General features: G+C 47.5%; 2 protein-coding genes across 17 annotated transcripts in view; one reads left to right on the top strand and one right to left on the bottom strand.

Moving 5' to 3' along the window:
• Positions 1 to 1,923, top strand: part of NIPA2 (NIPA magnesium transporter 2) — a 30,181-nt gene extending 28,258 nt beyond the window's left edge. For all 15 annotated transcript variants that reach the window (XM_063653097.1, XM_063653096.1, XM_063653094.1 and 12 more), the window contains one exon: positions 426 to 1,923. In XM_063653097.1, the coding sequence (XP_063509167.1) occupies positions 426 to 1,060 (635 nt within the window). In that variant the 3' untranslated portion in view covers positions 1,061 to 1,923. The remainder of the gene's footprint in view (positions 1 to 425) is intronic.
• A 1,749-nt stretch (positions 1,924 to 3,672) lies between these two features.
• Positions 3,673 to 18,575, bottom strand: part of CYFIP1 (cytoplasmic FMR1 interacting protein 1) — a 112,519-nt gene continuing 97,616 nt past the window's right edge. For both annotated transcript variants that reach the window (XM_063653087.1, XM_063653086.1), the window contains exons 24-31: positions 17,075 to 17,218; positions 16,054 to 16,144; positions 14,128 to 14,258; positions 9,384 to 9,456; positions 8,735 to 8,829; positions 7,666 to 7,904; positions 7,002 to 7,149; positions 3,673 to 4,401 (exon numbers count right to left, since the gene is read on the bottom strand). In XM_063653087.1, the coding sequence (XP_063509157.1) occupies positions 4,237 to 4,401; positions 7,002 to 7,149; positions 7,666 to 7,904; positions 8,735 to 8,829; positions 9,384 to 9,456; positions 14,128 to 14,258; positions 16,054 to 16,144; positions 17,075 to 17,218 (1,086 nt within the window). In that variant the 3' untranslated portion in view covers positions 3,673 to 4,236. The remainder of the gene's footprint in view (positions 4,402 to 7,001; positions 7,150 to 7,665; positions 7,905 to 8,734; positions 8,830 to 9,383; positions 9,457 to 14,127; positions 14,259 to 16,053; positions 16,145 to 17,074; positions 17,219 to 18,575) is intronic.

Here is an 18,575-nt window from a genome sequence, read left to right as displayed (position 1 = left end):
TACCCCTTTTAGGGAAAACTTGATGAAGAACTCTTGTTTTTGTGTTTTTTGGTTTTTTTTAGCATCTGTAAGTTGTTGAATATTCAAGGCCACCTCATAGTTTCTCCTCCCTAGTTTCTGTCTCTGTTCTGATCCCACTGTCCCTCTTGCCTGGTGAGTTAGAGCACTTAAGTTGGCATAAAATGCTGCTGCAAAAATGTTAGGGGTATAACAATTTGTGAATATGAAGCTCACATTAATCTTCCAGTCTGTCCATCTAAGTAAATTTTTGTGGTTGCATTTCTGCTTGGGCAGCAAAATAAAGCTGATTTTTATTTCCAGGCCATACCTTTTCTCCCTATCAAGTTTATTATATTTTGTTTTGCATTCTGTGTTTAAGAACAACCAACCATTTGACCCGTGTAACTTTTCTTTGCCTCCTCCAGGTTTTGTGGTTTTTGCAACCCTTGTGGTCATTGTGGCCTTGATACTAATCTTCGTGGTGGGTCCTCGCCACGGACAGACAAACATTCTTGTGTACATAACAATCTGCTCTGTAATCGGCGCATTTTCAGTCTCCTGTGTGAAGGGCCTGGGCATTGCTATCAAGGAGCTGTTTGCTGGGAAGCCTGTGCTGCGGCATCCCCTGGCTTGGATTCTGCTGCTGAGCCTCATCGTCTGTGTGAGCACACAGATTAATTACCTAAATAGGGCCCTGGATATATTCAACACTTCCATTGTGACTCCAATATATTATGTATTCTTTACAACATCAGTTTTAACTTGTTCAGCTATTCTTTTTAAGGAGTGGCAAGACATGCCTGTTGACGATGTCATTGGTACTTTGAGTGGCTTCTTTACAATCATTGTGGGGATATTCTTGTTGCATGCCTTTAAAGACGTCAGCTTTAGTCTAGCAAGTCTGCCTGTGTCTTTTCGAAAAGATGAGAAAGCAATGAATGGCAATCTCTCTAATATGTATGAAGTTCTTAATAATAATGAAGAAAGCTTAACCTGTGGAATCGAACAACACACTGGTGAAAATGTCTCCCGAAGAAATGGAAATCTGACAGCTTTTTAAGAAAGGTGTAATTAAAGGTTAATCTGTGATTGTTATGAAGTGAATTTGAATATCAGAATGTGTCTGAAAAAACATTGTCCTCAAATAATGTTCTTTAAAGGCAATCTTTTTAAAGAAAGATTTCACTAATTTGGACCAAGAAATTACTTTTCTTATATTTAAACAATGGTAGCTCACTAAAAATGACCTCAGCACATGACGATTTCTATTAACATTGTATTGTTGTAGAAGTATTTTACATTTTCATCCCTTCTCCAGAAGCCGAATGCACTAATGACAGTTTTAAGTGTATAAAAATCCTTTATTTTTTCATTGGTGATGAAAGTCTGAAATGTGCATTTGTCATCCCCACTCCATCAATCCCTGACCATATAAGGCTTTTTTATTTTAAAAAAGAGAGTTATCCCAATACATTATCCTGTGATTTACCTTACGTACAAAAGTGGCTCCTGTTTGATGATTGGTTTTATTTTTGAAATATTAAGGGAAAACTAAGTTACTGAATGAAGGAAACTCTTTCTTACAAAACAAAAAAAAGGGCAGAAATCACCCCAAGGAACGATTTCTCAGGTTGAGATGATCACCGTGACGGCTTCCTCTGTGCGTTCGATGGCCTTCTTAGCACCTCATCATCAAGCCAGCACATCCTGCCTGCTGTTGCAGCCTGGCTGGGTTCATTCTTCAGTTACCCTGATCCCATGATGCCTGGAACCTTGATTACCGTTTTACATCAGCTCTTGTACTTTTCAGTATATTTTCATAATGAGTTATATTGTCATTTAGACTTTGAACAGCTCTGGGAAATAGAAGACTAGGGTTATTTCTTAAATTTAGCTCATGTTATAATAAAAAGTTGAAATGAAGTTCTTATTCTAAGTCTGAATGCTTAGAACAAACTTACTTAAAATGTTTGTTTGTTTATAGAATATGGTCTCTTTGTATTAGGTACTTTGCTTAAGAGCTCCTTTGGGCCACTACATATTTTGGTTTCTAGAAAATGTTTGTTTATGAAGAAGTTGATGGAAAACTGCAAACATATGCAGAAAAGGTAGAATAATAAAAAAGGTCTAATGAACACCATCCCGCTTTGAACCTATCCACTCATAACCATTGACTGGCCTTATAAAAAAAAGTATTGGCAGAATTAATTAATTTCCACCTAGGTGATGGGAAGAGTGTTCGCCTGTTCCAGCCTATGGCTCCTGCCTGGAGCCCAGTAAGCCATCACTCCCCGAGAGCCTCCCCTGCCAATGGTGCTGGTGTCCCACGCAGCTCACCACTGGCTGCGTGGAAACTCCCTTTTTTCCAGCTTTATTATTGGCCTTCTAAGGAGCTGTTTTAGATGTTGTTTTTTCTAACTAACTAACTGCCTCCTCCCATGCCATTTTAATACTACAGATGTGCTACATATCTATCTGTTTATATACTGTACCTACATCTGTGCTTTGTACATAAAAGAACCAGTTTTCTCCCCCTTGAGGACAGACTCGTTTGAACATGCATAGGTTAATAAATAATCAGTTCTTCTTTAACATTTTATAGCACTTGAGATTGTCTTATACCTAAGGTATTACATTATATATTTGGTATATAATTAATTAAGCCTTATAAAACTTGGTAATTACAGTAATTTTTCATCCTATTCTGTAGTTTCTAAGATAAGCACAGCTACCGCCTCCAAATCTGCAGCAGAATGCTGGCCCCAGGGTTATTAATTCACATTACCAAAAGCATTTTAAGGGAACTTTTTATAAAGAAAGAATAATTCTGTTAGGCTTCATGTCACTTGAGTTTGGCAGTGTAACAGGATGGTTCATACACTTACTACTTTTCTGTGCCGTGCATCATATGCTTCTGGACAGTTTCCAAAGGCCTCCGGAAAAGTAGGCGAGGCCCGCTTTTTATGGCAACTTGGCATCCATAGAAAATTTTAAAATTGGTGAAGGTTGCACTACTCCAAATAATGTTAAATGACTGCCAGGCTACAACATAAAGTGAGTTCAGTTAATCATGCTGGACTTGTGTTTATCTGTAGTATTCATTTACAATAAACAGGCATAACATTTTTTTCCATTCAGTTAGGATTTTCAGAACCTCATTGCCTTAATACTTTTTAAAATATGGCTTTAGTTCCTCAAACATGTTCATGACTCTATTGGTAGTCTAGACCGATTGTTTTTCATTCTGACAGATCATGTGGACCAGCTCCAGCCATGTGAGCCCTGTGGATCGGGGACAGCTGAAGCCTGGACTCGGTGCTCCTGGTCCCTTTGTGCAGCACCCACTGGGCCTGGCTGATATCCTCTTCCCACATTGCTGGCCTCCTCCAGGTCATGGGCACAGGTAACAGAGAGGCACTGAGTGGCCTCTTTATATCCAGATTGGAGCAGCCAGCATGGCCGTTTCATACCTCATTTGCCTGCAGAACCCTAAATATAAAGTTAAACCTGTGCTGGTGAGGTGAGCGGTATATGGGATGGTGTCATGCTTCCATCCCACCTCAGCCTTAGAGGTGACCTACATCTGAGCTGGCCTGGTATGTGAGCTCAGGTTAATTAGAGTTCCTTGCCAAGCCAAGCAGCACAGGGTTATAGTAAATAAATGAACACAAATAGATCTTCATTAGTTTTATTTCTATAACCTTTTGATCTGATGTCACGTTAGATTTTGTCACAACTGGATTTAGTGGAAGCAGGGGAATCAAGTTCACTATTTTCTGAAACACACAAAAAAGGGATGGGAACAATGACTTAGAACTAAGATTGCTCATAAAAGACCATCAGAAAGATCCCTAAACAAAAGCTAAATAGTTACAGTTAATGGTAACTGGCAAGGGATTTAATGCATTTGCTGGTATTAAGTTTCTTATGGAATGAATGAATAAACCCAGCAGCATTTTATGACACAGCTGCCAGAACATCCCATAGAAAAACAATTTTGTAAGAACGTGATGGCAACAATCAGCAGCCAGTATTCTCAAGAGTTCCTAATTACCAAAAGCATATACAATTTTAGTCTAGAAAAATAAGTCAATTTTATAAAATTAAGCTTTTAGATTGAAAAGCACCCCCTTTAACAGGTACAGAGATACTGAAAAATAGTCCCTAAAAATCTCACTAAATAGTTTATGGAGAGAAAGGCATGCCATGTTGAGTTATGGAGTGTAGCGCGTGCCCTCAGCTGCTGGCGAGGGACTGGTGGATGGGCGGCTGGAAGCAGCGCACGTGCTCCACTGGCGTGCCCTCCCCGTCGCCCGACTTCAGGTACTTATCCAGGATGGTGATGATCTCATCATTGAGAATCTGGAACTTGCGAATTCTCTCCACCATCTTCTTCAAAGGCTACAACCATGAAAGTTAGGATGTTTTACTATTAACACTTGAACATTTTATTCTTCATGTTTCAAAATGTCAGGATTCTTATATTTTCTCAGAAAAATAATAGCAAACGGAATTGACACACATACTGTTCTTTTTGTTTTCTTTTTTTAAGATAGGGTCTCACTCTGACGCCCAGGCTGGAGTGCAGTGGCATGATAATGGCTCACTGTAGCCTCGAGATCCTCCCACCTCAGCCTCCCGAGTAGCTGCGACCACAGGCGCGCACCACCACACGCAGCTAATTTTTAAATTTATTTTTGTAAAGACAAGGTCTTATTATGTTGTCCAGGATGGTCTTGAACTCCTGAGCTCAAGCAATCCTCCTCTGCCTCAGCCTCCCAAACTGTTGGGATTACAGGTATGAGCCAGAACTCTCAGCCACATACCATCTCTTTAATGCAACAGTTGGAAGCATGAATATATCTTGAATTTAGAATCCCTCTGTTGGCTTCATGCTGCTGTAGATTCATTCATGCGCACAATTGATAGGCCTATTCCTTCCACATCGGCAATTAAGAACCTACTGTCTGCTCAAAGCTGGGGATCTCCAGATGAAGATGATGCAGTCAGTGGAGAAAGGCCAGTCAACTAACACAAGTTTTAGACTTCCAGTTTGGAAATACTGTGACGGGATACTCTGACAGACCCTCCTGCTACCACAGGAATAAAGAACACGAATAAAGAACATACACACAAACAAAACGCTTTGAAAAGCTGGTTCTGCCTATGCAGGTGGTAAGGGGGAAGCCAGGGCCTCCTCAGGGGCAGATGTCAACGGCAGCAGTGGGGTGAGGAGCAGCCCGGGCATAAGCAAGCAGGACCACACCGAAGACTCCCCCAATGGAGCCAGGAACCTCCAATTCGGCTAAAGTGCCCTGAGTTGGTAGCACCCCCTAGAGATGGGCAAATACAGATTCACATCTTGGGGGAAAGCAATCTAAATTAACTCCAATTAAATAAAGACTCCCAAATGCCCAAGGAAACAGCAAAGTTTTAAATACCTCCAAGGCCTTCAGATACTAGAAGGAAAACATACAGAATATAGAATACATGAATTGGATAAAGAAATAAGAGATGGAAAAAGTTCAGTTAAGACAAAACTGTCAGTTACCAAGAAGATTTGAAGAAGCTAACTGAACTTTAAATAAAGTGCACTAATAATATTTTCAGAGTAAAAGCTCAGCAGATTAGAGCTGAAGTAAACAAGTTAACTAAGACACATGAAGACAGTATCTGGATACAGCTCTGGGAGCCCTGGAAATGGAGGAGTGGGAGGTAGAAGGGCCCCTGAGAGAGGCCCATGACCTGGAGCCTGTGACTGCATTGCCTCCAACCGACGGGGCCTGGGCAGGTGTGGCTAAGACTGTGGACTGTAGGACAGGGAGAGTATCGGGGTTGTCCAGTGGGCTCAATATAGTCACGGTCAGGGAATGTTCTCTGGCCGGAGGCAGGAGACATGGCAGAAGACTAGAGGCTGGGACTGCCCAACCCACCATTGCCGGAGGGGGCCACTTGGAAAGCATGAGAAGGAAGGGGGACCCAGTCCTACAGCTGCAAGGAGTAATTCAGCCAACTGTGCATAAGCTTGAAGGCCTCCAGGGTGAACACAGCACCTCGGACACTGGCTCCGTGAGATTGAGCAGAGGACCCAGCTCTGCCTGGCTGAACTCAGGCATCTGACTTAGAGAATTGTGAGATAATCAATGGTATTTAAACTGCCAAGCCTGTGGTGATTTGTTGTCATGGAAGCAATAGAAAACTCATACAACAGGGCTGGGCGCACCTGTAATCCTAGCACTTTAGGAGGTGGGCGGATCACCTTATGCCAGGAGTTCAAGATCAGCCTGGCCAACATGGTGAAACCCCGTCTCTACTAAAAATACAAAATTACAAAATACAAAAATTAGCCGGGCGTGGTGGCAGGCACCTGTAATCCCAGCTACTCGGGAGGCTGAGGCAGAAGAATCGCTTGAACCCGGGCAGCAGAGATTGCAGTGAGCCAAGATCGTGCCATTGCACCCCAACCTGGGCAACAAGAGCGAAACTGTCTCAAAAAAAAGAAAAAAGAAAACTGATACAACAAAGGGATGTGGAGAATAGAATGAGAAGGTCTAACAGAAGTCCTGAATGGCAAGAATAGGGAGAACGGAAAGGAGGCCGAAATATTTCAAAGATAATGGCTGAGTATTTTCCAGAATTCAACTATGAGGGATCCATAAAGCAACAAAGACAAAAGGCCTTTAAAGCAGCCAAGAAAGCACAGACTTCCAGGGGCCCAAAGACTGGAATAGTTGCCAATATTCTGACAATGCAGATCCTCTAAGACTGGAAGTAAATCTAAGTACCTTGAGAAGGAAAATGGAACAATGAGTATTTTCTCTGCCAGACTGCTTTACTGGCCAATTATATTTAGATTCATTTTGGGAACGAAAAGAAAGTTTCTGTTGGTGGCACCTTACGTACTAGGATGAAAAACATTCCCAGAAACAAGAACTTGTAACACAGAGAAAGTATGCTTTTGCAAAAGGTCCACAGATGGTGCGAGATTTTCATCCACATACCACATTTTTAATAATCTCATCTTTGCCATCATGTTTCTGGACTTTAAGTAGATGGTAGCAGAAATCCAGCACAGCAAAACGCCGCTGCTGCCCAAGAAGTACGATGATCATACAGCCAGCCCAGTGTAGCCCATCACCAAAGCACTGCCTAGAAACAAGAAGCAGAAACAGAATGGGAGACGAGTGATACGTTATGAAGTCTTTTCTCAGTCTGTCTCCAGATGTCAGTGACCAAGCCATCTGCATTACTGTCTGTGCCTACACAGTCACCTTCCACAGCCAGGAAGAGAATGCCGGGCAGCAGGTGGCTGTTCCCTGGTTTTGGTAAATACCTTTTTTGGGCTCTTCTGGTGTGCTGCTTCCTATCCCTTTTTAGATCATACCCCTCTGTGATGAATGACCCTACGGACCTCCCACCTAGAAAAATGCACGCCTAACGTGCATACAATTGCCGTGGGTTCAGAGACTCCCTGAATACTAGAGTCCTGAGTCAGCTCTTCGGCATCAAGTAAGAATCCCCACTATAGGAGGCTTCAAAGCCGCTCAGTGAATTTCTGGTCCACTTCCTGAGCATGGCTGGCTGCTTGTTAGCCTAACACCCCTCTCCTGCCCCACAGCTCCTCCCCTCCCCTGGGGCTTTGTCCTGCTCTCAGGACACACTTACTCGACTGTGAACTCGTGTGTCCCCACAGGAATGCAGTAGACAAACTGCATGGCACTCCACAGTCTGTGAAACTCCACACACTCGTCCACGTGCATGACCCCATTGCTGGGCAGAGGCCCGCGCCAGATGGGGTCATCCAGAAAGCTCCGGATCCGTGTCAGGATGACCTCAAACATGGACAGGCCGCAGCAGAGGCGCTCCTTTGTCAGCAGGTCCCCCTCTCTTGCGATGGCAATTTGCTGCAGAAAGGACAAGCAGTGGAATGCTGTGGGCCTCCAGGCATCCAGTTACTCCACATCCTCTATGTCTCTTTTCTCTTGAGACAGGGTCTTGCTCTGCTGCCTAGGCTGGAGTGCAGTGGCACAATCACAGCTCGCTACAGCCTTGACTTCCCGGGCTCAAGCGACCAGGTGCATGCCACCACGCCTGGATAATTTTTGTATTTTTTGTAGAGATGGGGTTTCGCCATGTTGCCCAGGCTGGTCTTGAACTCCTGTCTTGGCCTCCCAAAATGCTGGGATGACAGGAATGAACCACGGTGCCCAGCCCTGGAAAAATGTTTTGGGTGAAGTGGGTCTACTGGCAGCTACTGTGGAGGCCAGGGATGCTGCTAACCATCCTACAATGCACAGGACACCCCAGCCCCCACCATAGAGTTATCTGGTCCAAAATGGCTAAGAAACCCTGACTTAGCATAAGCAGCTGGATCACTGTAGAACTCTACCCTGACACCTTGCCTCCTGGCCTGATTTCTTCTGTTCTTAAACACCTATTCTTCTGTTCTTAAACAGCCTTCTTCATGAAGGGCTGGACAGTGAAAGTGATGTCTTCTGTGTAAGTCTTATGTGCCAGGTGAGGTGCTAAGCCCTTTCCAGGCGTGAGCTCATCTGAATCCCCCCACCACCCCGGGAAGCAGTCCTGGTGCACACCCCACTTGCAACACTGAGGCCTGAGCGGCCGCGTAGCCGCTGGATTTCACGATGCCTTCCAGTCTGGCTCCCAACCAGGCCACCTGGCCTGGCATGGATGCCCAGCTTGCAACAGCCACAGCCATCACGGCACACGTTACCTGAGGGGTCCCCAGTCTTTCAATCAGTGGGACAAGATGCAGCGGAGCGTACTTTGATTCTAGTCTTTTCATTTTGGCATCAAGTCTCTCCCCCTCTGCAGTAGAAAAAATATTTTACTATATTCTGCTCCTTTGTATGAAACGGTAATGGCAAAGGTTTACATTTGTTTAAAAAACAAAAGATTTTTAAGTTAACATTATGGATACAGATTCTCTTTGAAAATTATTTTACAGTTCTGTAAAATTTAATATTTTAATTCAAACCGGCAGAACCGATTTTCTGCTCAATATTCACTTTTCATTTATTGAATATTCCAAATGTAATCGAAAACAGAAAATGGCACAGTGAACCTGTACCCATCATCCGCTACAATTATCAACTCATGGCCACTCTGCTTGTTATATACCCAACTCCCCCTGCTCCCATGCTATTGATATTTGGAAGCAATTCTAAGACATCATATCATCGCAGCTCTATTTCTCAATCTTCATTTAACTAGGTTCTGTACACTCCTCATTACCCCTGGGTATGACTGAACAGGCGCCAAACCCACAGTCTGCACTGGTCCTTAGCTCTCCGGCTGCACAGAGTGGGCACCACCCCCACAGAGGGCAGTCTGGACTCCCTGGTAGGGGTCAGCAGGCTCACCTTTCACGTGGACTCGCGGCAAGATGTTCTGGAAGGGAGCCGCGTGCAGCAGGTCACACACTTCTTCCAAAGACTGGAGCAGAGAAAGAGAAGGTCACGCTAGGAAGGGTATCTCGCCACAGAGAGTGATCTGGTGCTGAAAACAAAGAACCTCTTTGCCTTTTAGCATAAAATAAACTCTTAAGTAGCCTGTCAAGAGATTTCTGGGATGATGGAAATGCTTCTGTCTGTCCTGTCCATTCCGGCAGCTGCCAGCCATGCATGCCTATTAAGTACTTGGAATGTGGCTTGGCACTTGAGGAACTGAATTTTATTTTTAGTTACATTTAATTAATGTAAATATAGACACAGGTAAGACCCAGTGTTGAATGTGTGCTCTGTTTTCCAGGATTTACCAGTCTAAAAGCTCTCGCCCCATCCTTCCCTGCTAATTTGCCACCAGGCTCTTAAGAACCACAGTTTATGACAAGATCCCACCACACTGGCAGAAGGAAGGGGCGTCTCCTGCAAACAACATGGGAGATGGAAGGAGTAGGGGTGGCCTACCCTGGTGTCCACATCCACTCATTCCCTACAGAGCCCAAAACAAAGTTCTGGGCCATCATGCCGAACTACTCTTGGGTCACAAGCTCCTTTACAGAGGTAATAAAAACGACACAAGGTCCATTCTCCAGAATAATGTATATATAGAGAGAAAATGTACCTCCAGGATGATGAGGACAGCAGAACCCCCCAAATCCACCAACAACCCAAAGATGGTCAAAAATTGAGCAACTGCTGTTCATCTTTAGAGGTAAGGGCTCTTAGGCCACCAGGAAGGGCCTCTTCAGACCACAGTGCGCTCACCACCCCCACGGAGCAGGCAGAAGATGAGGGAGCCTTCAGTGCCTCCTACCCCACAGCCATGCTGAAATCTTAAAGTCCCATAGGAGTAAAAGAAATGATTAAACAAACAGCTATCAGAAAATCAAGAAATACTGACAATGAGATTTTAACTTCTGAGGACCTCCCAGAGATGATGGCAAAACTAAGACCAAGAGGAAGAAAAGCAGACTTTTCCATACTCATCAACGTCAATCCAGTGCCAGACGCCGGCCAGACACCATCTGCTCCGCTTCTCTTTCCCTGTTTCTAATGCAGCATCGCACTCCATCCAGAAGCCAACAGAGGGCCAACTGTTGCCATGACAATGCACAGAAACCATGCCTTTAAGCTAAGAGATTGTCCCAGTAAATTCCGTCCTGCCTGCTTCAAACTCTTGTGGTTCTATAATTATTTATGTCCATGAGTCCTGGCACGGACATAAATAATTACAGAACCACAAGAGTTTGTTTATGTAAAGAATGTCAGGTCGGGGCAGTGGCTCATGCGTGTAATCCCAGCACTTTGGGAGGGCGAGGCGGGCAGATCACCTGAGGTCAGGAGTTCGAGACCAGCCTGACCAACATGGAGAAACCCCGTCTCCACTAAAAATACAAAATTAGCCGGGTGGTGGTGCATGCCTGTAATCCCAGCTACTCGGGAGACTGAGGCAGGAGAATCACTTGAACCCAGGAGGTAGAGGTTGTGGTGAGTCGAGATTGTGCCACTGCACTCCAGCCTGGGCAACAAGAGCGAAACTCCAGTCTTAAAAAAAAAAGAAAATGATATAAAGAAAAGCTTTTGACACTATCTTATTTCCAAAAAGGGCAGCTGGACAGAAGAGAAACCAGCCCTAAGGGGTCCCTGACACTATCTCAATCAATTCCACAAGGCTGTCTCCCCATTAGGAAAGCTTGGGTCTCACCTCCCTGACCTGAGGCCAATGACCAGACAGGCATCCTCAGCCTTGGACATATATATACGGAGGCTATGGTTTGGATGTGGTTTGTCCTTGCCAAAACTCATGATGAAATTTAATTGCCAATGTAGCAGTGTTGGAAGGTGGTCTGTTTGAGAGGTGATGGATTTCTTACAGGACTGGGTCAGTTCTCCCACAACTGGGTTAGTTTTTGTGGGAATGGATGAGTTCCTGCGAGAGCAGGTTGTTGTAAGCAAGGCTGCCTCTCATGTTTGTTCTCTTGGCAACACCCGCTTCCCCTTCTCTGTTCCCTGGGAGCTGAAGTAGCATGAGACCCTGACAGATGGGCTGCCTCATCTTGGACTTCCCAGCCTCCAGAGTCATGAGCCAAATAAACTCCTTTTCTTTATAAATTACTCAGTCTCAAGCACTGCCACAGCAACACAAAACGGACTAAGATAGCAGATGAGATAGGGCGCGCCTTATGCTGTAAGTTCAGGAAAAGTCGCCCATAAAAGGAATATTCCTGTATTAAATATTTAAATTCATAACGAGAGATTATACTTAAAGAGATGCTTCCTAACATATCTGGTTTTTAACAATTCACAATTATTTGGGGAATATGTCCTTAGAGCAGGGCCACCCTGGACACTGGCTTCTTGCTGGCCTGAGACACTGGTGGGTTCTCCATCTTGTGCCACTCACACTCACAGTGGTGAAGGGAGCATGGGAGAAGATGCTACTTGGGGTCCCTGCTGAGCCTGTGGGTGGCCGGGACAATGAAGGCCTGGGGCTGCTGCAGTCTCTCTTTGAAACCACCTGGAGAGGGTCTGCCTAGGAGTGCAGGCATAGAGGGAGCTGAAGATGCAGGTCTGATGGAGGCTGTCAGCTCCCAGGCGTGTCACCCCTCACCTGGGACTCCCCTGACATGTGAGCCAACACATTCTCTTTCACTGCACAGGCTGGTGTGAGGTGGCTGCTCAGTCCCCAGAGGCCTGACAGTCTGACAGCAATGCCCTAAGCTGTGTACAGACCACCCTCTCCCTGTTCTTCCCAAACACAACTCTGCCTTTGCAAAGCTACCAGAGACCTAAAGACAAGAGATTGCTTTGGGAAACAACATAGGAAAGGCCTCCCCAGGCAGCTCTGGAGACGCAGTGCCGTTCCCATGCACAAGCCAATACGCTTCGCCAGGGCATGTGGTGAACCAATCCCAAAACAGGGCAGAGCAAAGAGCCCTGAGGAGGGAACATGCTGAAGAAGAAGGAGCAAGTCAGGGAACGCGGCAAGTGGGGACTCGAGAGTCATGTTAAGAGCAACGATGAGCAAGACAACGTGCTATGATGTCAGAGACAGACACCTGGACCAGCGGGATGTGGCAGAAAGCCAGGAGACAGGCCAGTGTGCCCATGAAAAGCTGGCAGACGGCAGGGGACACCACCGGTCAGCAACGGGAGGAGGAGCCTTTCAGCCACTAAAGGAGGGACAACTGAGTCTCCACAGAGAGAAAGAAGCTTCCTCTGCCTCTCACATTATACACAAAGACCAACTCCAGAAGGATTACAAACTTCCATGCAGAAGGCACAGCTTAAAAATCTTTAGATGAGAATGTAAAGGAATGTCTTCATGACTCCAAGGCAGGGAAGACATCTTTAAAAAGACACTGAAAGTTCCATGTGCAGATGGTAGATTAAAAAAAAAATTAAGTGCTCATCATTTAAAGAAAAGGCTACATCCAAATTAAGAGCATTTTATCAAAAATCACCCCTATCAGAGTGAAAAGGTAAGCCACAAATGGGAGAAGAATTTACAATATGTGCAGCACATAAAGAGTCTACACAGAATGAGCTGTAGAAAAATAGGCAAAAGAGGCCAGGCGCGGTGGCTCACGCCTGTAATCCCAGCACTTTGGGAGGCCAAGGCGAGTGGATCACTAAGTCAGGAGTTGGAGGCCAGCCTGGCTAACATGGTGAAATCCCGTCTCTACTAAAAATACAAAAAATTAGCCGGGCGTGGTGGCGGGCGCCTGGAGTCCCAGCTACTTCGGAGGCTGAGGCAGGAGAATGGCGTGAACCCGGGAGGTGGAGCTTGCAGTGAGCCAAGATGGCACCATTGCACTCCAGCCTGGGCGACAGAGCAAGACTCCGTCTCAAAAAAAAAAAGACATAGGCAAAAGAACTCAATGGGGCATTTCACAGGAAAAGAAACAAGACCCAACGAATGAACAGAGATGCCCACCTCGTTAGTCACAACGGAAGGCAGGTAAAGGCCACCTGAGATTCCATTTCCCACTGGCTTTCCCAGCCCAGGTGGTTATAAACTGAGCTGCTGTGATGTACAGGACAGAGGGACAGCCAGACAGCACCGCAAAAAGGCGGCCAGTCGAAAACGTGAGGCGTCCACTGTGCCACGTCCTAAGAGGGGTGGGCTCCCGGAGGCTCCTCTTCCATGCTGGCCACTCGTGCTGTCCGCCATGGGGCACGTGTAGCCATTCACATTTAAATCAGTGATAATTCAGTAACATTTAGCACTCAGTTCCTCAGTCACACTGAGCCACACTGCAACTGCTCAGCGGTCTCAGGCATGCAGAGAGCCCTCCTGCACAGCAATGCCTTATACCTTACAGGCATGCCAAATATGTTCATTTAGATGTTGAAAACATCACATAATAAAACAGTTTTATGATGTTAACACAGAAAAACATTCTTGAGACAGTGAACTACAGTACATTGTTGTTTTTCAGTTGAAGGGAACAAATTCAAACTAGTCTCAATAGCCACGAAAAAAAAATGATGCTTTACCGCACTGCTGTTGCCACACCCCCACTAAAGAACCTGCCAAAGAAAGCCCTCCCTGGCCGGTGGGGTGGGGTGGGGTGGGGTGGGGTGTGGAGGGGGGAGGGGCGGGGGGAGGGGGGGAGGGAAGGGGGGAGGGGTGGGAAGGGCGGGGTAGGGGGGCACTCACCAGGCTCTGCTCGATGAGCAGGCAGAAGAGGATGGCGTTCCCCACCTCCCGCAGGTTCTGGAAGCACACTGTCTTCAGCTCTGCATACTCCACGATGTCCTTCAGCTGGTGGTGGAAGAACTCCAGGATACCTATGGTGGCAGGAGTGAGGTGGGGTTGGGAGACTGGAGGGGGCCGGGCCCTAGCAGCCTGGGTCCACAGCCAGGAGCACCTGCCGTTCTGACACTGCCATCAAGCCTGGCTGTAAGGACAGCCACAGCGTCCCATCCCCAGCATCTTCCCCACAGCAGTGGTTTATTTGCCACCTGGGCACGTTCTCCACACACCATGTGACCCTGGGCCTTGGCTCTGAGGCCTCTTTTCAACTCAACCCCATATCTTTAGGGAAGGCTATGATGATAGGAAACATCACCACATGACAAGAATAAAGACTGCACCACATCCCCAGTGGGGGCAGACAAGGTATTTGACAAAATGCAATCTCTCTTCGCAGGCATGGAAGGGGCCGCACCTAATCTGAGAAAGGGCATCTAGGAAGCCTGCAGCTTAACTAACAGCACGCCCAACGGGAGGCCGCACACCAGGCCAGCTCCAGAGCAAGGCAGGTGTCTCAGCGGCATCCTGGACAGCGGAATAAGGCACAAAAAGACGCAAGGTGCAAATATGGGACAGAAGGCCAACGTTTCCCAGCCAATCTACAGCTTGAACTCCAGCCCAGACAGAAACCGGCAGCTGACCGCACAATGAACGTGGCATCTGGAGGGGCCGAAACTACCCTGGGAAGAGCAAAGTGGGAGGCTCAGCAGACCTTAAACCCTTGTCCCAGCAGATCTTGCCCGAGTGCCCCTTCCCCAAGGACGAGCGGCCTGACACGGCCCCTCTGCTTCTCCCAGCTCTCAGCACCGCTGGGGGGACTCAGCCCCACTTGGCGGGGGCGGGGACACTCCTGCACCTGTGTCATTCCCAACAAGCTTTCCCTGTACCACACGGAAATGGCTCCCTCCTCGACATCTGAAATTTCCATCTCTAGTCACGACATAAGCATCGGTTTTAATCATCCCGGCATTCCTCATCTACTTTCTAACTATAAACTGAAATTAGATTCTCTTGAGCCAGGGCCGTGCCAATGGCTACTTCCCCATGGTGGCTGAGGGGGACACCTTATCGTCTCCTCAAACACCAGCAACAGCCCTGGGGAGGTGCCAAAAAGCAAAAAGTCCTGAGCACGTGTTCAAGAGCTCAGCCACGCTGGCTGACTGCCCATCAGGACAGTGCCTCGCTGGTCACCCACGTGCAGGCTCAAGTCACTTTACAACACAAGGCTAGTGTTCAACTGTCCAGCTTTCAAGAAAACTTGGCCAGGTAAGAGACTAAAAGCAGTTTTGTCACGTGACAAAGGTCCCTGTCATACAATTTTATGAGACAATGCTTTTTGAGATCACTAAAGCTCTTTATGTGCATGGCCCCAAACCAGCCCACGGCAAGTCACGCGGGCCTGTCCCTAAGAGCACACCTGCCTGAGGGCCCCACAGCCGGACCTGCAGATGGATGGGATGGCCTGGGGGCAGGGGCAGGCCTTGCACCACCTCAGTGGGCCTGTCTCTGAGCCTCAAGTCCCTGTAGGCCCAGCAGGGAAGCAGGACCCGGCAGTCGGCTCTCTCGCCTCATCAGGCCGGTGGTTCTTTCGTAGGGGCGCGGGAGAGCGTGGTGTTCAGGGCTCTGTCGTCCCAACTCTTGCAGGCTGACCTCAGCTTCCTCGCCTGCAGACAGTGACCCCAACACACCTCTTCCTGGCTGTCAGGTGCATTTGTCTGTCGACTGCCTCCTCCCACGTGGCAGATCTAATCCTTCTCAAGAATTTCGGACTTGAATTCCTTTCTGACCTCTCCACGGACAGCGCTGTGAGCTCCACACGCCCGCACTCACCGGGAGAGCCGTACTCGTGCCGGGGCAGGCGGCAGATCTTGGGCATCACCTCCATCAGCGTCTTCACGTACTGCAGGATTGTGCCTTGCAGCTGCGGGGCAGATGAGACAGACTGCGTCAGCCACCCTGCTCTGCTCTGCTAATGCCTGTGGCCGGCGCACACCCTGAAACAAGTCTGTTAGCAAAGAGCTCGGTAATGAGCAAGGCTGCAGGATCATCTGGCTGGGGAATAAAATCCACCCCTGGAGAGAGAGCAACCATCACCAGGTGGCTTCCCATGACTGAATTCATGTTCTGAAACCGGACTCCTCTTTCAAGATGAAAGTGGTCCCGGGATGCCACAGTGAGGGGAGAGCTTTGTTGCCAGGTGTCTCCTATGGGGATGCACCCCAGCATCGTGAGCACTGCCAGCTCCAGGGTCCCCCAGGACGCTGTCAGTGCTCCTGGGTGCGGCCCCAGGCTCAGCTGTGGTGAGGTCAGCAATCCTAACACCCTCCAAATTGCCACATGTTTTGGGGCAGAGTCCCCAGTGGGTCCTGGAAGGATCTGTTTGGGTCACGGGGTGATGGCTGTGCCAAGTGACCAAACTCTTAGATGGTCTCAGTCACAGAAGATTAAAATAATAAAAAGGATGAAAAATTATAAAAAGTAAGTTATGTCTAGAAAACTAAATCCAGGCTGGCCAAGGTGGCTCACGTCTGTAACCCCAGCACATTGGGAGGCCAAGATGGGCAGATCTCTGGAGCCCAGGAGTTCAAGGCCAGCCTGGGCAACATAGCAAGACCCCCTCTCTATACATACAAATAAAAACTCTGCGTATCAGTTAAAATAACCTGGACCCATTCTCTTGAGTTTGAAAAGATGAGGGAAGTATCAAACTATATATGGTCAGAAACGTTTGAAGCCTAATTGAACGAATCCAGCTGTTGGAGAATCACAGTCCAGGCAGAGAAGACCCTCTGGCGTGGGTGCCCCAGGGAATCCAGGCTGTGTGAAAAAAGCATGTCCAGGGAACACTCACCAGGCTCTTGACGACCTTCAGCAGCTCCTCCATGACCACGGCGATACCCTGGTAGCCGAGGAGCCGGCAGATGACTTGAAAGTGTGGAGGTCCCACGAAGTTCCGGTAGCTGCCGTAAATGCTGGAGTAGGCCAAGTTCAAAGCCTGGAAAACAGGGCACAGAGCTCTCAGCATGGTCCCCGCACACATGTGCAGATGAAGAACTGCGTGAGAAGATCACTCAACACGCACAGGCTCGGGTGAACGGGTCTGAGTCTACTGACTTGTACAATCTACTGCCCTTAACTGGTACAGTTACAAAACCTACTTAGCCTGCCACCAAAAAGAAACCTGCTAAAATAGAAAAGAAAACAAACCCATTTGGTGTTTCAACATCTGTTGAATAGCCGACTCACCAGAAGCCATTCTGAAGTCTAGAATGAGAAATGAATACCACTCAGAGTCTCCCCCTGCCTCCCAGTCTTCCAGCAGGAAGCCCAAAGTCGGACCCTGAAGGGGCTGGGGGAGCTGCCTTCTCAGGATGCACAGGGCACCCCCGGAGCTGGGAGAGAGACCCCTGTGGGGTGGGAGGGTGAGGAAGGTAGTTAGGGTATGTATTAGTCAGTTTTCACACTGCTATAGAGAAATACCCAAAACTGCATAATTTATTTTAAAAAAAGCAGGTTTAGGCCAGGCGCAGCGACTCACTCCTGTAATCCCAGCACTCTGGGAGGCCGAGGCGGGCAGATCATGAGGTCAGATGGTCAAGACCATCCTGGCTAACACGGTGAAACCCCGTCTCTACTAAATATACAAAAAATTAGCCGGGTGTGGTGGCGGGCGTCTGTAGTCCCAGCTACTCGGGAGGCTGAGGCAGGAGAATGGCGTGAACCCGGGAGGTGGAGCTTGCAGTGAGCGGAGATCGCACCACTGCACTCCAGCCTGGGCGACAGAGCAAGACTCCATCTCAAAAAAAAAAAAAAGGCAGGTTTAACTGACTCACAGTTCCACATAGCTGGGGAGGCCTCACGAAACTTAGTTATGCAGAAGGTAAAGGGGAAGCAAGCACCTTCTTCACAAGAAGGCAGGAAAGATAAGAGAGAACAAAAGGCGAAGCCCCTTATAAAAGCATCAGATCTCGTGAGAACTCACTCACTATCACAAGAACAGCATGTGGAAAACTGCCCCCATGAACCAATCAACTCCCACCAGGTCCCGCCCTTGACATGTGGGGATAACGGGGGTTACAAGTTGAGATGAGATTTGGGTGGGGACACAGCCCAACCTTATCATTCTGCCCCTGGCCCCTCCCAAATCTCATGGGTTCTCACATTTCAAAATACAATCATGCTTTCCCAACAGTCTCCCAAAGTCTTGACTCATTCCAGCATCAACTCAAAAGTCCAAGTCCAAAGTCTCATCTGAGACAAGTCAAGTCCCTTCCACCTATGAGCCTATATAATCAAAAACAAGTTAGTTACTTCCTAGATGCAATAGGGGTACAGGCATTGGATAAATGCTC

This window comes from Pongo pygmaeus, chromosome 16 (assembly GCF_028885625.2).
Source record: "Pongo pygmaeus isolate AG05252 chromosome 16, NHGRI_mPonPyg2-v2.0_pri, whole genome shotgun sequence".
NCBI lineage: Eukaryota > Metazoa > Chordata > Mammalia > Primates > Hominidae > Pongo > Pongo pygmaeus.
The sequence above is the reverse complement of the archived record's forward strand: the minus strand, read 5'-3'. Positions and strand labels throughout refer to the sequence as shown.